Raw genomic sequence first — 21,547 nt, forward strand, 5'->3', positions numbered from 1 at the left:
TGGCTCCTTTAGTGAACTTTATCAAGGAGAACCTGTGACAGGGACACCTCCAAGAGCTGATCCTTGGGGCTCACCCTACTTCTATGGACCTGTATCCCAACTGTGTCTCAAGCCAGCTGTGGTGTTTAGGATACACTTGGTGGAAAAAAATGCTCTGAGTATCTTGGCAAAAATCACAACCAAGGGATTTTGATTTTATTGTAGGAGAAAACAGTGAATGAAGGCAAGGTTCTTAAAAGAAACCACTCCAAACCATTAAAAAGTCCAGAAGCTGTTGCACAGAAGTAACTAAGCAGAGACAGACATGAATAGACATCTCAGAGACAAGTGATACTTTATGTAAACAAAAGAAGTTCATGCAGTATTGCACATGCAAACAATTTTATCTGGTTCTAAATGACAACTGTACCAACACAAGAAATGGCTCTCACCGCCAAATGGGCAGTTCAGGGAGGCTTCACTGCCAATGCAGACTTGCTGTCAGAACAGCAAGCAGGGTTCAGGGTGCACAAAGAACACCTTAAAGGTAGCACTGACAGTGTTACAGAGCTTGCAGCAATCACTGGCAGATTGGGTTCCTTTTTAGCACACACTGGACTTTCTGGAACCATTTTGGGTTTGTGGCAGCAAAGGCTTCAAATGGGGAGTGACTTTTCAAGGTGCTAAGTGTGGTGTTTGCTTTGTGGTGAACCACAAATTATCTGTAGAGGAATTCTGTTCTTTCTTGGGAAGTGGCCCATGGGAATCTCATGGGATTTAATAGGACCAAGTGTTGGTGCTGCACCTGGGTCAAGGCAGCCCCTGGGATCAATCCAGGCAGGGGATGAGCAGAGGGAGCAGCCCTGGCAGAAGGACTTGGGGCTGCTGTGGGTGAGAGCTGACCCTGCCCCAACCCAGAGCCCCCCTGTGCTGGGCTGCACCCAGAGCCCCAGGGCAGCAGGGCAGGGGGGATTCTGCCCCTCTGCCCCTCTCTGCTGAGCCCCCTCTGCAGAGCTGCATCCAGCCCTGGGCCCAGCACAGGAAGCACAGGGAGCTGCTGGAGCCAGGCCAGAGCAGGGACACCAAGGGGATCAGAGGGATGGAGCAGCTCTGCTGGGAGGAAAGGCTGAGGGAATTGGGATTGTTCAGCCTGGAGAAGAGAAGGCTTTGGGGTGACCTCATTGTGGCCCTCCAGTGCCTGAAGGGAGCTTGGGAAAAAAGAAGGAGAGAGATTTTTTTACATTTTTTACATTTTTTACATGAGCAGATAGTGACAGGACAAGAGCGAACAGTTTTGAACTAAAACAGAAAAGATTTAAAGCAGATATTAGGAAAAATACTCAGGGGGTTGCTGAGGCCCTGGCACTGGTTTTCCAGAGAAGCTGTGGCTGCCCCTGGATCCCTGGCAGTGTCCAAGGCCAGGCTGGATGGGGCTCTGAGCAATCTGGGATAGTGGAAGCTGTCTCTGCCCACAGCAGAGGGGTTGGAGTTAGATAAAGTCTATTCCAATCCAAACCATTCCATGATTCTATGAGTGACAAAAGGTAATCAAGGATTATTTGGGGTAGCAGCAGGCAGGTGGCAGCACCACAGGATCCAACTCTGCCTTTTCAAGTCAGTCCCATGAAAGCCCTCTTGTACAATGCCATGCTTTTTCCTTAGAATGTTTGCATTTTTATCCCTACATCATGGCAATATTTTAAAGTAACTTTCCAGTGATTCACTTTGGAGGGTATTTCTGCCTTTAGCCTTCAAGAAATTCCTATCTTGTTTACCATCTTCTATTTTAGGAATTGTCTGGAGGCTTCTTAGCCAAACTGATCAGGGAAAGTGAAGATAAAGGTGAGTGTCTCAGTTACAAGCATCTGGGGTTAATAACAGTAGGTTTGGAGGTCAGATGATTCACAGCTATGTTGACAGCATTTCTCAGGGTTTTTTTGCCAGCCTGGAGAATCTCCTGCAGCTGTGAGAATTACCTTCTGTACTTGTGGGTGAGCATGAAGGGAGTGCTCACTTCTGAATGCTCTGTGGTTAAAAGCCACAATGCTATTTTTGACCTCAGTGACAGGCAGGACTGAATGGCAGGAGCCCAAGCCACTCCTTCAGAGCCAATAAATGCTGAATAAGCTGTTCTTTGAATGCCAGCTGTGCACACACCAATGCTCCACTGTCTCCTTGCATGTAAAACATGCTCTACATCAAGCAGGTACTGAACCTCCCTGCTGCCCTAATTCCACACCCCTCTCTCATCCTCTGCCCCTCTGGATTCATGTCTTGCAAAACCTCTGGAAAAGTTTCCAGCTTGTGCTCTCTGGACCCATCACCTCTTCTCTCCTGGGGATCCTCAGTTCCCGAGACTCCCTGAAGCCACCATGCCTTAAGCCTTGTCACACATCTTTCGGATTCTTCTTCATCCTTTTATCGTTCCTTTTCTTCCCCAGTGCCTTCCTGAGAACTTTGACCAGTCCAGCTCTCCCAGTTCAGTGCTTAAATGAATTCCTGCTGCAGGCAAAGGCTAAAATTACCTGCAATTCAAATTATACTTATGAAAGTATAAAGTTTATATGGTTCTTTCTAAGCTGTAAACATAAGCACCTGGAGATGGTTTTCAGCAACTCACCACTGCTCAGAATCCTTGACAATCACAGTAATTGGAGACTGCTGTGAAAGCTTAAAGTGTAACCCCCCATTCCCGTGGTTTTCTCTTTGAAGTTTCCTGCCCAGGTACAGAAGGATGCTTATTCTGGATAAACCACTGCTGAATTCTTCACCAGCCTCACACACAGCCCACATGATGATTTGGAGAGAGCCATGTTCCTCAGGCTGTTAGAACACACAGCACAGCCCGGATCTGTTGTAAGTACAGCAGTTATTGTGCAAATCCACCAGATGAAATGGATGATAGGTGTGGCCCTGTCTTCCAAGCAATGCTGAAATTTCTATTGCACCCACAGGCAAGCCAGCATCATCAGGCTTTATGTTTTTCTAGGTAAAGCAAATCAACTGGCCAGGTTTTCCAAAGAGGTTTAAGTAATTGTTTAAATACTTGATTTTACTCTCCTTCTCCATACAAAAGAAGAAAATTAATAAATATGAAATGTGAAATATGTGTATTTTATGATTGGCTTTTTGCAAATATTAAAATGAATATTATATGTGTTGTGTTAGAAAGTTATGCTGTATTAAGTCTCTTATGTAGTGTGTTAAATATCGTTTTGGGTTATAACAAAATGTTAAAATAGAAACTATGCTATGTAGGATACTTTTTAAAAGAAAGGACTTGCACTGAGATAGCAGCCACAAAACACCTAAATCTTTCAGAGAAAAAGAATTTATTGCTCTCTTATCAGAAGAAACGAACTTCTTCCCACCTTGCTCAGGCTCGAAGGTGCTGTTAGGATTCAGAGGAAGAAGTTGATGATGACCAGACAGAATCCTGTGTTTGAATGGAATTTATGCATCATGTATGAGGTGTATGAATATGCAACAGGCTGTTGTTTTTAAGGGTTAATCCTCTGTTAACGGGAGTCCTTTTTCGAGCTTTTGCTGCCCAGAAGAAGGTACCTGGACATCCGTAACTCTTTGTTTTTATTGTCTCATATTGTCCTAATTCAAATTGTCCAAATTATTATTACTCTAATTGTATTCCTATTTTTATAACCATTTTATTACTATTGAACTTTTAAAATTTTAAAAATAAGTGACTGGCGTTTTTCACATGAAATAAATACAATTGTGGGGGGGAACCAAACCATAAAAAACCAAAACACCCGAAAAAAGCAAAACCAAAAAAAAAACCCAACCAGACAAAACCAAACCAAAACAAAGCCTTCTCCCTTCGCGTTGGTTCCTGGAATTTGCTGATGTCACAGGATCCCGGTGAGATTTTGTAGGAGCCGACTTCTCCTTGAAAGCGTCCCCATTTCCTATTTCTCCGGAGTTGCGGAGTGACTGCTCCCGGCCCGAGGTCCCCCTCGGCACAGAGCCCGCGCTCCGAGGCCATGCCCTTGGGGACGTGCAGCGGGGCCAGTGTCAGCGAGGGCAGCGGCATCGAGGGGACCAGCGGCATCGGAGGGAGCAGCGGCCGGTCTCGCTGCGGCCCCAGCGCGGCCGGGCGGCCCCGGTCCTGCCAGCCCCGCGCCCATGGGCAGCGGCGCCGAGCGCTGCGGCTCCGCGGGGCGCGGCACCAAAGGTGACGGGCGGGGGACACTGAGGGGCCGCGCTGGGATGCGGGGGGGACCCGGGATAGCCCTCCGGGGATGCTCCCCGGGAGCCGCCGCAGCGCCTGAAAGGCGCCGGGCTGGCAGCGGAGAGACCGCCAGGAGAGGGGGCCCTGCTGAGGGGGCCCTGCTGAGGGGACACCTCGGCCCGGCGCTGCCCGACACAGAGCAGCGGCGGGGCCTGTGTGCTTCCAGAGCCCTGGGGCAGACAGGAGCAAAAGGAGACTAAACAGCTGTGGCTGTGGCATAAGGCTGGATATTTCTCAGGAAAAGTTTTGGGCTCCAGAACCAATGGCTTTTCTTATTTCCTCTCCAGCCTCTTATCCATGGAACTTATCCGTGCCGTGTTTAGGCATTTAGTGTCCACCATCATTTTTCCCATGCTCGTTTCTTTCTCTGTGGATCACTTTAAGTTTTGGATGATGTAACTAAAATTTACCGTAACTCAGAGTTCTTGTTAGCGGATAAGCCTTGCGAAGATAAACTAAATGTTTCGGCTCCTAGCCTGCTCTCCACAGAGAGTTACATTTGTTTTTAACAGTTTCATGTGTCCTAGGCTCTACTCCCCTGTCAGCTGGTTCTTATTTGTTATTTTGGGTTTGTTTTGTTTTTTAATTCCTTGCATTCATTTTTTCAGGTCTGTTCTCAAACATTTGGCTGTGGCGAGCTGTTGCTGGAGTCCTTACTGCTGCTGTCATTCTGATTTCCTGTATCCAGTTTGGTAAGTAAGGAATTTTAAAAGAAGATATAATTAGCAGTAGAAATTACCAGGGTTTGGGGTTCCATACTGAGAGAGTGCTGAGGCCCTGGCACAGGTTGCCCAGAGAAGCTGTGGCTGCCCCATCCCTGAAGTGTCCAAGGCCAGGCTGGATGGGGCTTGGAACAACCTGATCTGATGGAATCTGTCCCTGCCCATGGCAGGGGGTGGAACAAAATAATCTTTGAAATCACTCTCAACCCAAGCCACTCTGTGATCCTGTGTGATTCTGTGATTTCTGTTTGAAATTGTGGGCCGCTGCAGGAACAGCTCCACATGATTCAGTGGGACTAGGGAGGGCTCAGTTTAGTCTTAGTTTACTTTTGGTATCAAGTTTGTCACATCACTGTTGGTCTTAATCCAAGTTCAAGAAAACAAATAACAACAGGAAGATTGTCCTACCAATCTGCAGTCCTTCAAAAATGCCACTATAATAAACAAAATTATTAATTTGACTGTGAGGAAGCAATGCATGCAAAAACTGGAGTTGTTGGAATTTTTAAGCTGTAGAAGAGTCCTTGGGTGACACTTTATGATCACCTTCTCAGCTACCTCTACCAACCTGTCCCTGACCATCCTTTTAAGGATATGTCAAGAGGCAGAAGGGTGCAGGATCCAGAATATATCATTAGTTTACGATAATTATTACAGCTGAGCAGAGGTAACAATGCTGTGGCTAGACTGGGATTATTTTAGATGATGCAGTCAGAAAGTAAAACCTTTCCCAGCTGGAAAAACGGAGTAGATTGGTTTTTGTCTTTTCCCAGTAAAGCCTTCTCTGGCCAAAACGTTTCCAGTGTGTCCTCCCCTGGAGCTGTGTCCATCAGGCTGGCTGTACTTCCAGAGGAAGTGTTACTTCCTCTCAGAGAGTGAGGCTGCCTGGAACTCCAGCCAGAGCCAGTGCTCCTCCCACAACGCTTCCCTGCTGGTCATCGAGAATCACCAGGAGCTGGTAAGGGAACCACAGGGGGATCCTGTTGTCCCCCAGTTCTCTTCCAGGGAACTGCTTCTGCATCCTCCTGAGCTGAACAGTTAGGAAGCTGATGTAAGACCACAATGAGTCACAGCTTGCAGAAGACTTCATGCCTCTTCTCCCTGAAAACAGGAAACGTGAGTTTGAGCAGTTAATGGTTTAGAAAACCTCTGATACTTCTCTGAATTAAATTTGGTGCTGCTCACAGCTATAAATTGTCATATTGAGGGCATCTATCAGGGTAAACACTGTTGCATCTCATTTATCTTAAATTAAACAATTGTTTTCTCATATTGAGATGGTTAGCTGAAGTGCAGCTTGGAGCATTTTTTTTCTATATTATACTACAGTATTAGGAAACATTCCACCCTGAACAAAGGCCTAGGAGAATATATTCTTTTGTGTCTGTTCCAGACCTTGATAGCAGACCTTGATATTTTAGAATAGCCTCTCTCTAGGTCAGTCAACCTATCCCAGTCACCAGTCTCTGTATATTTAGGTTTTAATATTGTTTCTTCATCAGGAAAGGCTAGATTGTTGCTTTGCTTTTGCCCTGGATCAAAGACTTTGTATTTTGATAGCTGGACTGAACATGCAGAACTTCTTTTCTCATGTGGGTTTATTCCTACAGAGGTTTATGATGAAGATAACAAAGCAAGACCCATGGATTGGACTCTATAAAAGAAATGAAGAGTTCTTTTGGGTAAATGGAGAAGCATTGGACAATGAACTGTAAGTTGATGTGGAGGGGTTTTGATGGTGATATTTGATTATAGGGGAGTAAGAAAAATAATACAGATCTAGTGACTCGTAGGAAATGTCTGTTATTATGTTGAAAGGATGGAGAGGGTATGGAATGCAATGAAGATTTCAGATGGCATTGTTAAAACTGTGGCAGATGAAAGCCAGGGGATGAGTTTGTAATGTTGAGAAGCGACACGAGGCAGGCTGATGGTAACAGACATTAGAGAAAGGGAAACCAAGAGACACAAAAGCAGGGGGAGGAAGGGAATTGGGGGAGGAAGGGAAGATTCCTCCCCCAACGAATTCCTCATCATAGAATATATTTTACAACAATACAAACCTGCATGTGAGCTGTGTGAAGTTAATAGCAAAGGGATTTGGGAGACTGCTAAGACATGTTTTCATTTTTATAGAATGTTCCTCAGAAAGAGGCTGCTGGAGGGGAAGGAAGATGGGAATTTATGTTGCATGAGCTGCTCTGTGGCCAGGGCCCTGTGTTCTGTGCCAGCAGTGTCAGGTGTGGGGCACTTTGTTCCTCTCCCTGGCAGCTGTCCCATCTCCTCAGAGGCCACTGCAGCTCATCCTGGAGCAGCTGCTGGCAGGAGTTAGCACAATTACCATTGATAGGCATAAGCAAGGAGATTTCACAAGTCTGAAATTACCTTAAAAAGTGGAAAATTTAAGTACTTTTAAGTCTGTGACACTACTGGTGATGTGTGACTATGTTCACTTCATCCCCAAGCCCTGAAGGCTTGATCTGACAAAGGCATTTAATGTGAGATGTGAGGAACACGTGGGCACCTCAAGTTGAAAACTGCAGTCCTTCACACTCTTTTATCCCCTGTCTGCAGTACAAACATCCACTGATGCTTTCATTTTCAGTGAGATTCTTCCCATTCTTGGACTTCTGCCTCACTGCTTGCCTCAAACTGCCCCTCCTGAAGGGGAGGGCAAACACCTTGATATCTAAGCTCAGGTGTCACTACACTGGTGAGGATTTGTCCCTTGGCTTTTCCAGAGACCATTCCAGTTTGCTTGGTCTATCCATAGAACTGTATAGCCCTTTGTTTGAAAACAGAGTTGCTGACAGGTCCTCACCTCTTATGTAGGGACACCTACAGTGTGGAAACTGAGATTTGCTTCTTGTTTCCCCCCACCCCCTTAAGCACAGTGCCTGTTGGGTTCTTAGGAAGGGAGAAATTAGAGATGCATTTCCTTCACAGCTTCTGCTGGAACCTTTGAGCTGGATAGGAGGATGTGGAGGTGCAAGGTAGTGGAGCTCGTCTTGATGGCACAGCATCCCTGAGAAAGGCAAACCTGAGTTTCAGTCTCTGCTCTAAGGGTGTGTTTCACATTAAGTGACCACTAAACAAGATGCAGGAGTACTACAAGTCCTGGATTTTGTATTCTGGGCACGAGATACCATTAAGAAAAGACAACCTCCATGGTGTTCCCTTCAAGGCACAAAACATCATCCTCCTCTGGTGCCTTGCCTGAGATAAATCACACTTTATTCAAAAAGAATTCAAAGAGAACCTGAGATGCCCATAGCTGCCTTTGCTCTACTGCAATATTTGATTGTGGGTGTCCAAGTAATCCTGTCTTCCCTTCTCCGTGACAGGTTTGAAGTAAAAGGCTCTGGCAGCTGTGCCTATCTGGAGTCCAAAGGAGTCTCAGCCTCAGGATGTTCTTTAACCAGGAAATGGGTCTGTAGCTTGAATATCAACTCAGCAAGATAAAGGTGGACAAAGCCACCACCCCTGACACTCAGAGCTCTGATATGATGCCTACACAGGCTATGCCTACGCTTTGGGACCTGGGAATGTGTCCCAGCTCCTACCCAGAGGTGAATGACTTTTCTGGTAGCCAGAATTCTCCACCCATGGAGGAAAGCTTTAAAGATACCATTTTAAAGGCTCTCTTCAGCATCTTGATAAGTCATTTCCTTGCCCCATTTTTCCAGCTACTGCCCAGCTGTAGTTTCTTTTTGCTGTGCCATCAATATTTCCTCCATTTACTCTTCTCTTGTAGGAGCAGCTGCTCTTTCTTTCCCTTTTTGGGTGTGCAGTTGGAGGTTTTTGTTCTGCTTTTCCTTTTGCCAGGCTCTGTGTGCATGGGTGGTGGAGTGGGCCTGTCTGGAGGGCTGCCAGTGCCTCGTGGATACAGGGCAATGCAGAAGTGAACACTGTTGTTTTAGACAGGATCACAGCAAATTCCTCTCTCCATTTGATGGGATGTACCTTGCATTGTATTCCACGTTTTGTGAATGTTATGTTACATTAATTTTGTTAAATCCTGGTGATAACACTGTCAAGCTGATTTATGTAGCTGCACTGCACCTGAAGTTATCCTCACAACACTTTCTTTAGCCAAAGAAAGGCCACAATAGATAAGAATATCTATTTACCTGAGCATCTGCACTGATGGGGGGGAGAAGAGTTAGAACTGGAGGGGTGATAGTGAAGCTACAGGCATTAATGTGTAAATGTAGGAATAGTCCTCAGTGCAAGGAGGCAAAATCAGGAGAAGGAAATGAGAGAATTAGCAGCAAGGGATATTTCTCTGTGTCTCCCTTATGCCCTGTGCTTGTCATGGTGTGAGGCTTCTGAGCAAGGGGACATTTCCAGGTGGACAGTCAGTGTTTCCTGGTGTAGGTGACTTTTTCAGCAGCAGCCTCCAGTGCTCTTGGAATCCTGGGAGCCTGAACAGGATTAGGGCACAATCCCTCTGATTGTCTGAGTCCCACACATATCTATCACGTTGTCCAAAGGTTAAAAGTGTCATTTGACCCAGAGGAAGCGAATTTGCCTGGAAGGAATATAACTATGAAGTTTCCAGAGAAGGAAGAATGGGAAGTTCACCTTCATTATTTTCTGTGATAGAAGGACTTGACTGTAGCAGGACCATACACATGGATACTGTCAGCAGCTTGTGCCTTTCAGATGTTTATTTAAATATAATCACTAATTTTGCTGGATTACACTTTTCTTAATTGCTTGTATGCTTTATAGGCACAGTAACAGGACTCTACAGTATAAAAAGCCTAATTATCTATTTATTTTTTATGTTGGGGGGAAGGTGTTATTCTGCAATGTTTTTACATTCACCTGATTCTGAAGGATATGGTATGTGCAAAGGATATGGTGAAGGATATGGTATGTGAAGGATATGGTAGTCCTGAAAAGATACTTAATAAATATCTTTACAGAGCCCCTGAATTACAGTGGTTTGTATCTTAATATTGGAATAATAAAAGTATTTTTCATCTCAGGCACCATTTTGGTGAAAAAAAAATCTGGAGCAAAGTAAAATATTAATGTTTTGAACATGAAAAAATCTTTAATCATAATGTTGGGGCTGACATGAAGCAGAATATTTGATCCAAAAAAGAATGCTTTTCCCTTTTTAACACCTCATAATGAGTCACACTTTTAACAAAAGGTTAAAAAGTGAAAGCTCTTCTGGAATCTGACTCCTCAGGGATGCAATGAACTTCTTCAGTGATGTTAAGAAAAGAAGAGTGAAGCTGCAAACTCTGCCAACTTGCTTTACTCAGAGTGGAGTTTGATGAAGTACTTCAATGGTCATTTCTTTTTTCTTTTAAATAAGTGACTGCTTAAATTGTAGGTAAGAACTTCAGTAAGGCCCTGCAAAAACTTGTTAAATTACATGAATAATAGCAAGAAGGCCCAAATCGTAGATGTTTTATGGATATTGTTAAATCCTTAACACCACAACTAATTTGAGAGAAGCCAGCATGCAGGGGTTTGTTTTTCTTGTTAAATTCAGCATGAATCAAGATAGATCTGCTAGAAAACCAGCAATTGTCAACTCCACTGCATGGAGGAGGGTGTGCTGTGAGTACCCTGAAGTGAAAATTTCTCAGCAGTCAGAAATTCTCTCTCTATAAAGGATGTATTATATAGGTATAGATGATGATCTTACTCATTTCAGAGTGTTTCCTTTTCTTTGCTTCTCTGTCTAGAATGAACAAACCAATCCTCTTCCCCTCACGTGCTGTGCTGAGTTTGGGGGATTTTTGTTCTTTGCTCTTACATAACAGCAGTTTCTCATGGGTCTTGAGCTGCTGATGCTGCATTCTTCGTGACAAATCTGTGCTGGGATTTTGTTGTTATTTGAAGGGAAGTCCCTGAGGGTACAGTTCACTTTTAAATCTGCAGCCCTAAAGTGCTGGATATTAACCCTCCCTAGGCATGCACATGTATCAAAAAACATCTCTGCTAAACTGCAGCTGCCTTTATTTGTGTGCATCACAGCAAAGATGAGGTAAAGGCTCACCATCTCAAAAGCCATGTTAGACTTGTTTCTCTTTTTCGTCGCTGTAAGGACTTAAATTCCAGTTGGTGCTGTTTTTGTTAGAGTAGCACCTTCAATTCATGACATTTCTTCATTTTTGTCAAACATGGGAATCTAATAAAGGCACTAGGTCAGACTGCTCTTAGCATTTTTGTGTTCTAGACCCAGAAATAGCATTTATTCATGACACTTTAGTGCCTAAGTAATGCATTTACTGAGTGCACTCCCAGGTATTTATTTCAGCAGTCTTTGGCACCTCACCTTACCATAACTGTGGAATTTACAATGTAAATTGGAATTTACAGTGTAAAGGGACAAAACATAGGTGGAGAGGAAGGTTATCAACTTTATTTCCTTGCACTGCAATGTTGTTTTGCAGCCCAAGCCCCTTCCCTAGTTAATCCCTTCAGATTCCAAGGCTCAGCAGCAGAAGAGGATGGGAGCAATCAGCACATTAACCAGTGTTACAAGTCACTTCATGCCTGATCTGCTGTCCACACCCAGTAGCTGTGCAGCAGCTTTGAATAAGACACTGTCCAATAAATGCATTTTTCCCAGCCCTCAGGTGGCTTCTGTGAGTCACAATTAGACCCCAAGGAAAAAACCCCAAGGCCACGAACTTCAACAAACACTAAAATCCTGAAACCCAAAAAAGAAGTCCTCAGCTCAGCAGCTGCCTGCAGGCAGGGGTGGCAGCAGAGGGCCCAGCACACCTTTCATCCCCACAGGGACCACAATTCCTGCACATCACACTGTTTATGTGCACGGTGCTCCTCCCCATGAGTATCTCTCCTCCTCTGACCCTTCCTGAGGCAGCTGCTGCCAAAATCTGTCTGTGTGAAGGCTCAGCACCCAGAATCCTTGTGGGCCAGCTTGCAGCCCTGTTGCAGGACCTGTCTTCTGCCTTCTTAGGGAGCACAGCACAGCAAAGTGCAAGTTTCCCTGCAGGTCTGATGAAAATCATTTACATCACAAGTTGGTTTGTCTGTAAAATGGGTCTTCTGATGAGAAGCTCTGCCTGCTGTCTGGAAATGTGGCTCAGAGCACCAGCAAAGTTGCATTCTTCTTACAGATCCACTCCTTTAAGGTCTGGCAGTTATCTGCCTGGATCAGGTTTTTCCTTCTGTAAACAGCACAGTTCTTGTCAGCCTCATTGCTTTTTAGAGCAGTCCTGCCGAGAGACCAAAAGGAATGCAATGAGTTGCTGTGTTTAAATTCAGCACTGCTTTAAAATCCTGGTAGTGCTCTGGGTGAGAGGGGTGGATGATGCCTACTTGACCACCCCCTTGAAGCACAGCAGCTGTGCAGAGATGGGTTGGGCACCCCCAGCAGGGACTGCTGGCTTCTGAGGGATGGATGCTTGGCATTATTAGTGTTACAACGATAAGGATCCTCCCCATGCAGCCACAGTGCTGAAGAAAGCTGCAGAGATCCCAGCCAGTGCTATGTGGTGACAGGTATCACCTTCAGCAGAGGCAGGGCAGCTCATGGTCTGCAAAGTGACAGAGTTTGTTGGCAGGGATTTCAGCAGAAGTGTGTAATTATGTCACTGCATTAATAAATATATGAGCTGTGGCTGTGGTTAGTCCTGGAAGCAGAAATCAGTTTCCCAAAGTGCCCAGCAGGAACCTGTTGACCTGGAACTGGCCATGAAATAGATTCTGGATAGGTACCTGAGGCTGCAGGCTTAGATCTGTGCTTTGGGTAATTAGCTCAGATTCAGAATTGTATTTCCAAGCAGGGATATTGCATTTTGCTTTCCCCAAAGATATCCTCCCCCCAACAATCATCACCTCACTCTGTGATCTTCCACTGTTTTCTCCATGCCTTCAGTGTGCAAGCCAATCCAGATATATTTGGTGTCTTTATCTTTGTTGTCTATAAATTCCTGTGGAATGATTAGAAGGATGTTACCTGACAGAAGAGCTTTCCTGCTGTGCCCAGGTCATGCTCCTGCCTCATGCACAGCTTTTATTTCCTTTTGAAGAGCAAGGGCAGGGATGCAGCCATGGCAGAGCAGCCCCTTCCATCAGCCCACACACACGACCAGCCTCCTCTCTTCCCAGAGCCAAGCAGTGGAAAGTCCCCAGCATTTCCTCTTCCCTGTCAAAGCTACTCTGGCTTCCACACTTGGCACCTCTTGTGCTTCTCCTCTTCAGCTCTGCTCTAATGACATTCCCAAACCCAGCTCCTGGGCAGGGAGACTCAGATCCTTTCTCTGGTGGTGCTCTTGCTTGTCTATGTGTACTCCTGACATCCAGGCCATTTTCTCTTGGAGAAGTGTTTGGCTGAGGCCTGTCACTGCTGCAAGACTCACCATCTCCATTTCATCCTCAATGACAAGCAGCTGGGATTTCCTGGCCAGGCAGTTTTTCTGGCTGTCCTCCCAGCTCCTGGCCTCCTCAGAGAAGAAGTAACATCTGCCCCTATGCAGCTGCCAGCCAGGGGGACACAGCTCACACGTTGTCCCTGTGGGTGGACAGGGGGAATATTTAGCTCCTGCAATGGATGGAATTCCTCCCTCTGTTTATGAACCATTGTCCGGAAAGTGTTCTCCAGGACAAGAGGAGGATATATGGCACTTCTGACAGCAGCTCCTGGCAGATAGAAATGTAATGAAAATACTGGAAACTTTATATCAACAGAAGAGCAAGACTATCGTGATTAAAATGTTACTTTAGATTTTGTTACTACTGCTCTGCAGGAGCACCACAAGTTCCCATAAACTGCAGGGTGTCAGAGAAATGGGAACAGAGACAACAGAACTGTGCACACCACACATCCTCTCTGCTGGAAAGGAGTAACATGCCTCACCCTGTCCATCTGCACACAGCTCCTCCATGAGCCGTTTCAGGAGTGCTGCTGAGACAGTCCTCTCTGAAGAAATGTCACTGCTGGTGCTGTTCAGACCATAGTGGGGCAAACTTCCTGATTTTCCTGCTATGCCCTTCAAAACTGGAACAGTCCAAAGTCAAAAAAATAAAAAAATAAGAGAAAGAGGTCATGGTTAACAAGAAGGTTAAGGAAATGCAGTCTTGTACCCAGAGCTGGACTGTGAATGTGAGGATGTCTCTGTGTACATTGCCTGGTACAGACACAGTTAGGAGCAAACACAGTGAGTAAAGCTCAGTGAGCAAAGCCCTCCTGATGTTAATGGAATGGCCTGGCTTGAAAAGACTTTAAAGATCATTTCATTCCAAAACCCTCCTGCCATGGGCAGGGACACCTCCCACTGTCCCAGGGTGCTCAGAGCCCCATCCAGCCTGGCCTTGGACACTTCCAGGGATCCAGGGTCAGCCACAGCTTCTCTGAGGATTCTGTGCCAGGGCCTCACCATCCTCACAAGGAACAATTTCTTCCTCATATCCAATCTAAACCTCCTCTCTGTCAGTGTGAAGCCATTGCCCCTTGTCCTGTCACTCCAGGCCCCTGTCAGGAGTCTCTCATTTCCTGTATTTGTGTACGAATTGACACCTTTCTAGTGTGCCACTAAGGGAATTTTTCTCTCAGCTCTTTCAGAGGTTTAACCATGTCTGCAGTGAAGGGGTGAAGCAGGAGGCAGGATCTACTCACACTGCTTGGCTTGTATGGCCACGACTCCCAGCAGGATGAGCACGAGGACTGCCAGGACCAGTGCTACGTAGAACCAGGCTGAGCTCCTGTGCCAGCAGCCTGCAGGGAGGCAGAAGGAAGAGCAGCTTAAGGTCCTGGCACTCTTAAACTTAACACTGGGGAAACAACAGAGAAATCATCTGCCTAAAATCAGTCTGCTGTCAGGAGGATGCAGTGGCATTTAACTTATTAAAAATCTGCATCCATTTTGCACATGTGGAAGTGAAATCAAATGTTTGGTCACTTAGAGCAAGTGATTGTCAACCATTAAGAATTTGCCTTTTCTCCTTTGACTTATTTTTCTCAAGCATTGCCTCCTCTCACCTACCCACACACACACCCTGCAGGACCTTGCAGAGCAGTTCAGGGAAAGTATCAAGGATGGGCTGTGGTGTCAGGGACAGGCTGTGGTGTCTGTCAGGGGCAGGCTGTGGTGTCAGGGACAGGCTGTGGTGTCTGTAAGGGGTGGGCTGAGGTGTCAGGGATGGGCTGAGGTGTCAGGGATGGCTAGGGTGTCAGGGATGAGCTGTGGGGTGTTCTTCCTCTCTGTTCCCAAGCAGTGGGGTGTTCCTCCTCTCTGTTCCCAAGCGTTACTGTTCCTGTCCTGCAGTGCAAAGATAACTTCCCTAAATGCACTGAAAAAAACCTCCATACTGACACCCCCTGGCACAACACAGGAAAGTGCATCAAACCAAGCATCTCTCCAGCTGTTTGTCATTTGTGTGTGTCAGAGGAAAACCCTCAGGAAGCTGCAGAACCCGAGGAGATTTGGGGTTAAGGTGCCAGTGCCACAAGATAGATGTGCACTGTCATAACCTCTGTTTCCCTGACCTTGCCTGTGTGAGATGAGCAACTGCTCCATCCTCTGGCTGCCTGACCTATCTGGTATGATGTTCCCAGTACAGGGAGGGTGACAATCACCAGGCACTAATGGCACATAGAGACCTGGACATTACCCTGCTTTTTTTCAAAGCCAAATGCATCCCTGGGATTCTTCCCCCACGAAGGTTCTAAAAAAAACATTTGTTTGGTTTTTTAAACCAATTTTTCTTTGCTTTACTTCATTTCCCATGTAGGGCACAAAGGCTTTTTAGAAATTATTTTAAAAACATCTCTCAGTATTATTTTTAAAAGGAAAGTGAAAATCTGAGAAGCCAGGAAGAAAAGCAGCAGATGAAATGACAGATCAGCCCTTCATTGAGAGAGTGTACATAAAGACTCTTGATAGCAGGTTTCACTGGTGGGCAATCGGAAAAACTCCATCTATAAATAGTAACCAAACAAAATTGCACAGTACCAGGAGCGGAAGTCTCTGCTCTGCTGCTCCCTTGGGGCTGGGGCTTCACATGCAGCTCAGCATAGGTGATGGTGTTTCCTGTAAGGAGAGGGCAGCGCTGACATTTGTGGCTGCGCCAATCACCAGGTGGAGGAACAATAAAGGCGGAGCCTGTGTGAAAAGGGGGGTGTGTTTCCAGGGCTGCTTGTTCAGCATTTTCCTTTTCCTAGGCAACGGCAGGCAAGATGATGATTTACCACTTCCTCCTGCTGTCAGGCAGGAAAAGCCTCCTCCATAAGCTTTGAACTGCTGGGTGCTGTGTGGCTGGAGCAGGAGTCAGACAAACAGCCTGAAGGATGGGAAGGAGCTGGATCTTGTCCATGGCAAGCATCCCATCTGTTTCTAAGGCATCTCAGAAGGTCCCACAGGGGCTGGAGGGGCACCAGACCCGCCACTGCTCTGTTGGGTAGAGAGGTGCCAAATGCAAACCAGCACTCAGAGAAATGCTGCTGCAGCAAGGCAATTCCTGGGGGCATTCCTAACTTGTGAGTGCTTATCCCAGGGTATTTCAGGTGCTGCCTGCAGCAGCAATGGACCTGATGGTTGAAGACATCCTTTTCCAAAAGCACGTTGCCAAAACAAAACCAAAACTTGTCATTAAAATCTCATGGTGTGTGTTCAAGACACATGGATTCTTTCTGAATATGTTTTCAATATAATTTACCTGGGTATTTTGCAGAGCTACTGATTAGTGTTATGGAAGGTATTTGGACCTCTGGGACACTGCTTATGGTTCCATAAATGGAGAGATTTTTATCCATCTGTATCAAGAAGAAGCTTCTGAGCTACCACCCTAGTTTGTGACCACTGCGGCTTTTAAAAAGAAATGTTGTATTAAATTTCACTGTTGAGGGAAAAACTTGTCAGAGGAAGAGAGTTTCATTAGGTTAAAATGAGGCAGCATTTCATATGAGAATTACTGAAGTATGGAGAGGTTTTACAGTTAAAAAACCAACTGAGAACCTGATTGGCAAGTAAGGGTTATTCATATAGGGGAGACAGTCTGTACTTTAGAGAATATGACCTAATACACTTGGTTGTTTGCTTTCTTTCAAATTATTAATTCAATGAACTACAGAAAATTTGTGAATTAAATGTAATTGTTCTCAAATCAAATGCCCTAAAAGTTTTTCTTCTTAGAATGTAAATAATTTTCCAAAAACACTCAGGACTTTTAAACTTTTGAATGTATTAGCCCTGTAAATGGAGGTACTTCTAAAATAAGTATTTTAGACATTCTGCTACTGTTAGTAAATAATTTGTCTCTCAAATGCACATTTATTCCTTCAAAAAATATCTCTAGGCCTATAAGAAAAAAAAATTTATCCATGCAAGCTGAATATTTAACCAAAATCATTCCTTCTATTACAGTGTGTATGGACTGGTATGATTATTTGAATGCTGGAATTATTATTTGATGCAGAGTCCTCGGAAGTCAGCAGGGGGTTTTAAAACACCACATAACCGTAATTCTGCCGGATGCTTCCACACCCTCACCTAATTCAACAACAAGGTGGAGATCTCTGTCAGCCACTGAAACTGAAATTTGACTACGCTTCCCTGTGCCTGTTGTCAGGTGCAGAAAACATCCCTGTGTATTGGAAGCTTCTGCCTGGTGAATGTGCAGCCAGGGAGTGCTCCTGGGCAGGTCTCTTAGGGAATGGTGTGTCCAGATGTGGGCCAGCACATCCAGGAGTCTGGGGGAAACTCCAGAGGCTCCAGGTGGCCCTGGTCAACACCCAGAGCAGCCCAGGAGGTTAAGGAGAGGAACAAGAAGTTAAGGACACAACCAATAGCAGGCTACAACTGCTTGTGGGTTAGTTTGGTGGTAGACTTGAACTCTCCTTGGTTTGTCCTTCTCCCAGGGAAAGTTCTGTGTAGCCACTCAGGATTCATAATCAGGCAGCTCTCAAATTATCTGTGAGAGAATCGGGACACAAAAACTGCCAGAGTCTTTCACTGAAAAATGGATTCTCACTTGTGCTTATCCTTCTGGGATTTAGGAACACTTTTCTACTTTTGAAGCACATGCACGGTAACAGCACCTGCACCTAGCAAAGCCTGGGCACAGATAGTGCCATTGCTAAATCCTCCTCAACACACTCTGGCAGAGCATCCAAGAATCCCTTCATTCCTGTTGTAAAGCAGGGGACCCCAACATCTGGGAGAAATGATGCATCTGACTCCATGGATATCAGAAGGCTAATTAATTACTTTATTACACTATATTATTTTATACTATATTAACTATATCTACACTGAAACTGCACAAGCACTCAACTCCACTGCACAGAATCTTGTGACTGTCAGCTGACCAACAGTCTGGACATGTGCTTGGCCCTGATGGGCCAAGGAAACAAAACACCATCATTTTGGGTAAACAATCTCCATATTGCATTCTACTTTGGCACAACACAGGAGCAGCAAATGAGATAAGAATTGGTTTTTCCTTCTCTGAGGTTCCTGGCTGTGATTCCCAGAAAATATCCTTGGGGAGTTATGCCTTGCTTTTCTCTGTGAAGAGAAATGTGGCCCCACGTCCCTGTTATCCAGAGCACCTGAGTGACAGCTGAAGTCCAACTGTAATCCAAGCCAAATCAAACAAAGGGTATTTGAGTATAATCAGAGAGAAGACTGGAGAAAGTGAGACTGGGAGCTGTAAACACTGAAGAAAAGATTAGTTAAGAGATTTTGTCTCTGTATATTTGAGATAGAATAACTAAGGCTTGTAGAACTACTGGGTGGATCTCTGGTGCCTGTTTCTTAAAGGGGATGGAAGCACTGGAGTATGAACAGAACATCCACAAAAATGATTCGCATTTTTGAGAGGTTAAATATGTAAAGGGAACAGGGCATTGAGAAATCACTTAATTACCATGGCCAGTAACTTCATGTGAGAAAATATCATAAGTTAAAATCAGTTCAACAAAAGTTTACTAAGAGCCATCCACATATTAATGATAAATTTCATTGGAACTGGCCTGTCCAAAATTGAGCTTTTCCTTTAGGCAGCATGATCAAGGACTGGTTTTGGATGTCTTCTAATCGAGATTTGATGTCTGTCTCCCTTCACAAATAAGTTTTATCACTTTGGGTATTGGGTAAAATTCCAGGCAAGACCACTTTGTGTTGTGCAGGTTATAGCAGTGCAAACAACATCCATAGGTGCATGAACACAGAATTTAAGGTAGTATTTCATGCCATGTATATAATAAAGTGTATATATATTACATATATAAAATACATATGTTATATATATATAAATATATATAATATATATATATTATAAATATATATAATAAAGTGAACTAATTTTTATCTTTTGGATACCACTCTTGTAAAAATCTATAAAAGCTATTATTTTCTGTCATTTAAGTGCATGTATTCAGAGCACCATCATCACTATTAATCTCCATTGTAAGTAGAACATCTAAAAATGCTCATTACGCAATGCTGTTTCCTTAAGGGAATAAATACAATAATTACTAATGAAAGCATGAAAATATCCTTAGTCTGATGTAACGAGAATTTTCTATTTGCTCATAATAAGCTGCCATTCATGTTAGATGTGATCCAGAATTTTGTCCAAATGCTTTCATAAATGAATTACATTTTTTTTTCCAAGTAGTAGAAATGCCACTTCTTCAGAAAATTTAGTTCAAATCATCTCCTTACCCTGAATACTGGCTCAATCCTTTGGGGCTTTTTTACAAAAATATGAAATGATCACAGATTGGTAATTTGGTTCTGGAAAATCACCACTGGAAAATTAGCGAGAAAGAGCAGGAAGTTTTTAGGGGACATTCAGTACTTCCTTCAGTGACAATGGCTGCACTTTAGACTGCTACGTGTTTCCTGATTTCCTGGTTAATTTACTGCTCCTTTTCCATGAACATAAACATTGATCTGATTAGTGGGCTTGGTAGTAATTCAGTGGAGCATTGTCTTGATCATGTTACTCATTTAAAAAGAAACATTATGCTCATTACTCAACCAATGAACACTTTTTCTTTCTCATTCTGTTACTTAAAGCCTGGGACCCAGACCTGACCTGCTGCTCTTTGGTGGTTCTGCTTTGGAGCAGCTTGGCTGATTTGTACCTTGAGGATCTCATCCGCTATTCCACCTTCTTGCCCTTCCCATGCAGCATCTTATGGCGTTCTACTAGTTTTACCCAACTTGAAATGTGAGAGGGAAAGAGCGAGAGAGCTCAAGAGAGCAGAGAGTGTGTCCCCAAGAGGTTTTACCTGGGTTTGGTGTCCCTGAAGGAGCGCGGGGCCTTTCCCTCGGCAGCATCGCCACGGCCGCGTAGGTGACGTCCCCTGCCATCCGTGAGCCTGTCCTCAGAGCTATGGAAAGAGCAGCTTTAACTCAGTCATTTGCATCCTGTCTCAGCTCTGCCTACCTCCAAAACACTCACATGCTGTGTTATGGCTCTGAGGAAGGCTGAGAAACACAAAAAAAGGAAGTCACTGAGTTACTTCTTTCAGCACAGCTTCAAAGCCTGTTTTCAGCCACCATTCTGTCTCTTCTTGCCCTTCAGAATACAGGAGCAAATGAAGATTAAAGCCCATCATTTTCACTAATATATAAGAAAAAATCTTGTTGGTCAAAGCAGAGGAAATTCTCTAAGGAATGCCCAAAAAGGGACTTACACAGGTATGAAAGGTTTGCTGGTTCTCAGGAGAGTAGAGAGTACAATTTCTGTGCTGTGGCTGTTTTGTGCTCCTGTGCATGATCTGACACAGCCCATCCACCTGAAAGAAAGACAAACAAGAAGGACATGTAACAGTGTAAGATGTCTTGAGGTTAATGTACTGCAACCATACAGCTTCAAACATGTAACTCAAATTCTAACCTCTCCACCCACAAAGTACTTCAATGGTTTAACAGCTGAATTTAGGTGATATTGATGACGCGTTAACATCAACTCAAAATAAAATTTTAAAAAGTATGATCAATGCTTTTTACAAGAATGTTTCCATACTTTAACAATTACAGTAGTTACAAGGAGCTGCTGTTCCTATTGCTTGAACTATTTCCTGCTTGAGCCAACAACTCCACAAATGGAAAACCTGAGTTGCCTTTATTACCTTAAACTCCTTTTTCATTATCCATGTGTTTGCTGCAGGATATTTTGATGACATTGGTTTTGTCCTCTATTTCAGGTCAGGGGGGAGCCTCACAGATTTTAATTGAAACATGAATACCTTCTAATACCTAAAAATACATTTAAAGCACTCAGACATGGAGACTTGTGCATGACATTTCCTGCTCTGGGTTTTGTACCTTATTCCCACTTAGAAAATTCCCTCCAAGTTCAACACAGAAAAGGTCTGCAAACCTACATGGGTCTGTTGAAAATAACGTTTATACAGGCTGTTTTCAGGGTTTGGTTACATTCAAAGGGACTTGAAAAAACCCTAAGTTTGGGGCTGTGAACTCCTATTACTGATTTTTCCCTTATGATGTTCAACGCTGGTAACGGTGTTAAGTGCACAAACAAAAAGGTGTTGGGGGAGAAAAAAAAGAACCTTTGATAGTCATGGAACAGATTAGTCAGAAGTGCTGCCTGAGTATGATTTATAAGCAATGTATCTAAATCATGA

General features: G+C 44.3%; 2 protein-coding genes across 3 annotated transcripts; one reads left to right on the forward strand and one right to left on the reverse strand.

Annotated features, from left to right (window-relative positions):
* Positions 1 to 3,603: 3,603 nt before the first annotated feature.
* Positions 3,604 to 20,837, forward strand: LOC129119766 (C-type lectin domain family 2 member L-like). Of its 2 annotated transcripts, none has more exons than XM_077178354.1 (5): positions 3,604 to 4,171; positions 4,837 to 4,920; positions 5,724 to 5,908; positions 6,561 to 6,661; positions 19,971 to 20,837. In XM_077178354.1, the coding sequence occupies exons 1-5, from the start codon at positions 4,123 to 4,125 to the stop codon at positions 20,029 to 20,031; spliced, it is 480 nt and encodes a 159-aa protein (XP_077034469.1). In that variant the 5' UTR covers positions 3,604 to 4,122; the 3' UTR covers positions 20,032 to 20,837. The 2 variants fall into 2 exon arrangements, with proteins under 2 accessions (XP_077034469.1, XP_054487922.2); XM_054631947.2 differs by lacking the exon at positions 19,971 to 20,837 and adding an exon at positions 8,295 to 9,891 and having other exon boundaries at positions 3,664 to 4,171.
* LOC129120032 (killer cell lectin-like receptor subfamily G member 1) lies at positions 10,035 to 20,320 on the reverse strand. Its single transcript, XM_077178355.1, has 7 exons — positions 20,186 to 20,320; positions 15,900 to 15,977; positions 14,564 to 14,662; positions 13,805 to 13,945; positions 13,308 to 13,459; positions 12,784 to 12,878; positions 10,035 to 12,161 (listed from the first exon to the last, which is right to left on the reverse strand). Exons 1-7 carry the CDS (start codon positions 20,265 to 20,267, stop codon positions 12,029 to 12,031), a joined length of 780 nt encoding a protein of 259 aa, XP_077034470.1. The 5' UTR covers positions 20,268 to 20,320; the 3' UTR covers positions 10,035 to 12,028.
* Positions 20,838 to 21,547: the final 710 nt, after the last annotated feature.

The sequence above is a fragment of the Agelaius phoeniceus genome, chromosome 5 (genome assembly GCF_051311805.1).
Source record: "Agelaius phoeniceus isolate bAgePho1 chromosome 5, bAgePho1.hap1, whole genome shotgun sequence".
Classification (NCBI taxonomy): Eukaryota; Metazoa; Chordata; class Aves; order Passeriformes; family Icteridae; genus Agelaius; species Agelaius phoeniceus.